We start from the raw sequence: 2,393 nt of genomic DNA, 5'->3' as shown, positions 1-2,393 counted from the left end.
CCCTGGAGGGGTTCAAGGCCAGGCTGGATGAGGCTTTGGGCAACCTGGGCTAGTGGGAGGTGTCCCTGTCCATGGCAGAGGGTGGCACCTTCTGAGGAGCACCTGAAGCCCACGTGAGAGTTTTGAGGACACTCTTCCCAGAGAAGAGAGCTCCTGGTCACTCCGCGTGCCAAACTCAGGGCTTCAGACCAGCTGGGACAGAAACTAACAGACCCCAGTCACAACAGACCCTTCCGCGCAGGGTTTCCAGCGCTCTTCCCAGGCCACAGAGCTTCCCAAATAAGTGCATTAGAACAAGTGGCAAAATCCAGCCCTGAAATCATCCCCTGCCACAGGGAGGTAGAGCAGAGCCGGACAGGTAGGACGTATTTTATAGCATTATCACATCTGCCTCCAGCATTTTTGCTTTGCCCCAAGCCCTCTTGGAATTGACTCCACCTGATATGATCTGTCTCTCGCTACAGATCGGCGTTAAATCAAAGAAATAAATTACTCAATTACTAGAAAATCCAGTATGACCGAATGTAGAACGAGTCTCGTTAAAGCACAGAGCAAGTACTGGCGGCATCAGCAGTTTTGTTTCTTGGTCTCTTTCCTTGCTCTGCCTTTGGCAGCGGGAAGGCACTGCGTGTGCTCACACAGGGGGTCCCGTGCGGTCACTTGTGTCACTTGGTCAGGCCCTGGAAGTTGGGCTCTGTACAGGGGGGCAGCGCTGCCTGTCGGCTCAGCAGCTTATCCAGGATGTTTATTTCAGCATCTCGCCTCTCGATGTCCTCAAATGGAGTCCAGGACATGTCGTGCTGAAGCTTATAGGCACCGAGAAATTCATGGGGACTGGTCCCCCATTCCTGGAGGAGGAAAGGAGAGATTCACATCGCTGAGTTTCCCTCGGAGCTGGGCTGTGCTGCTCCGTAGCCCAACCTCTGCCCATGCTCTGCCCCACCACCTCTGAAGCAGTTCCAACTACATCACCATCCCATTTTCTAACCTAAAAATAGGTTCAGCTACCCGGAGTCTAAGACCAGGTCAAGCTACAGCACTGCTGACACAGGGAGGCTCAGGGACACAAGACCTCCCTGACCTGCACAGAGCTCCTCCCAATGCTCGGTGCTTTGCTCTGACACCTTCAGCCTGTGTGCCCGAAAATGGGGGGCCTGGAAGGAGGACACCTCTGAGACCACCCCTGCCAAGCTGCAGCAGACTCACTCCCTGGGCTGAAGCACCTGAGGAGACCGTGCTGCCAGACGGCCGTGCCGGGCGGGGGAGGCCCAGAGCGTGTTGGCAGTTCCTTACTTCCAGAGAAAGAACTGCAGAGACCGAAAAGCCGAGAATCACAGAATCATCGAATCATTGGGGTTGGAACAGACCTCAAGGATCATCAAGTCCAACCATCAACCCAACCCCACCCAACCCACTAACCCATGTCCCCAAGCCCCACATCCACACGGTTCTTGACCCCCTCCAGGGACGGTGACTCCCCCACTGCCCTGGGCAGCCTGTTCCAACTCTTGCAGTGAAGAAATTTTTTCTAATCTCCAGCCTAAACCTCCCCTGGCGCAACTTGAGGCTGTTTCCTCTTGTCCTTGCCCACCACGGGCTAAGAGAACCCCATCAGATGGCTCTTACACCAACGGGGTAACTCAGACCAAGGACAAACGCCAACTGAGAGGAGGCCAACAAATGCCTCCATCAAGTTCGTGCTTTTGGCTGAGGTCCGGAAGGGACCAAGCACTAGAAATGTGTTTTTTTTTCCCTGCCTGCTTCCTCAGGGGCCATTACCACCCACCTTGGGAGACAGGATGGAGAAGTATCGTTGGCCGCTCTCCCTCCTGTACATGTAGTAAATGTTTCCCGGCTTCTTCACTAAGTTGCAGGCCACGTGGTGCAGATCAGCATCTCTGTTAGCTTCATCCAAGACCTAAAAAAACCAAATTCAAAATTGCCACACTTGAAATAAAACAACAACATGCTACTGCCTCTCAGCCAGAGCTCGAGATACATCACTCAACACACCGCTCACGAGGCCTCATCCTCCCCAGCGCATGTCTGGCTTCACATCGCACATCTTTACTAGCCCCAGGAAGCAGATGTTTTCTGAGAGAGAAATTTTTCTCCCAGTTTCCCCCATCAGACGGATCTCAGAGCTCCTGCACCCCTCCACGGAGGTGGAGATACCTCCAAGAATCAAGGAGCTCTTCACTGCAGCTCCAGGCTCAGCTCTGTGCCTGACCCCACCCCACGCTGGACTCATTCCTCTGCTCCGTACACAGCTGCCAGACCCTTGGGACTTTTCTGCTGCAGCCCCCGAGGGAAGGGACAACAAACAAAGAGGAATTCATCTCCCCAGCTCCACCAGCTGACCGCTCCGCAGATCCAGCTCCACCAGTTAACGA

The 2,393-nt window shown here is 54.3% G+C and overlaps 1 protein-coding gene across 1 annotated transcript in view; it reads right to left on the bottom strand.

Annotated features, from left to right (window-relative positions):
• Window positions 1-665: 665 nt before the first annotated feature.
• LOC104463353 (chromosome unknown open reading frame, human C1orf50) overlaps window positions 666-2,393 on the bottom strand; it is a gene marked incomplete at its 5' end in the record, with an annotated part of 2,428 nt that continues 700 nt past the window's right edge. The window contains 2 exons of the mRNA XM_010075652.1: window positions 666-848; window positions 1,787-1,918. Of these exons, the coding sequence (XP_010073954.1) occupies window positions 666-848; window positions 1,787-1,918 (315 nt within the window). The remainder of the gene's footprint in view (window positions 849-1,786; window positions 1,919-2,393) is intronic.

Source organism: Pterocles gutturalis, unplaced genomic scaffold, assembly GCF_000699245.1.
Source record: "Pterocles gutturalis isolate BGI_N339 unplaced genomic scaffold, ASM69924v1 scaffold41162, whole genome shotgun sequence".
In the NCBI taxonomy this organism is placed as follows: domain Eukaryota; kingdom Metazoa; phylum Chordata; class Aves; order Pterocliformes; family Pteroclidae; genus Pterocles; species Pterocles gutturalis.
This window is presented reverse-complemented; position numbering and strand designations above follow the sequence as displayed.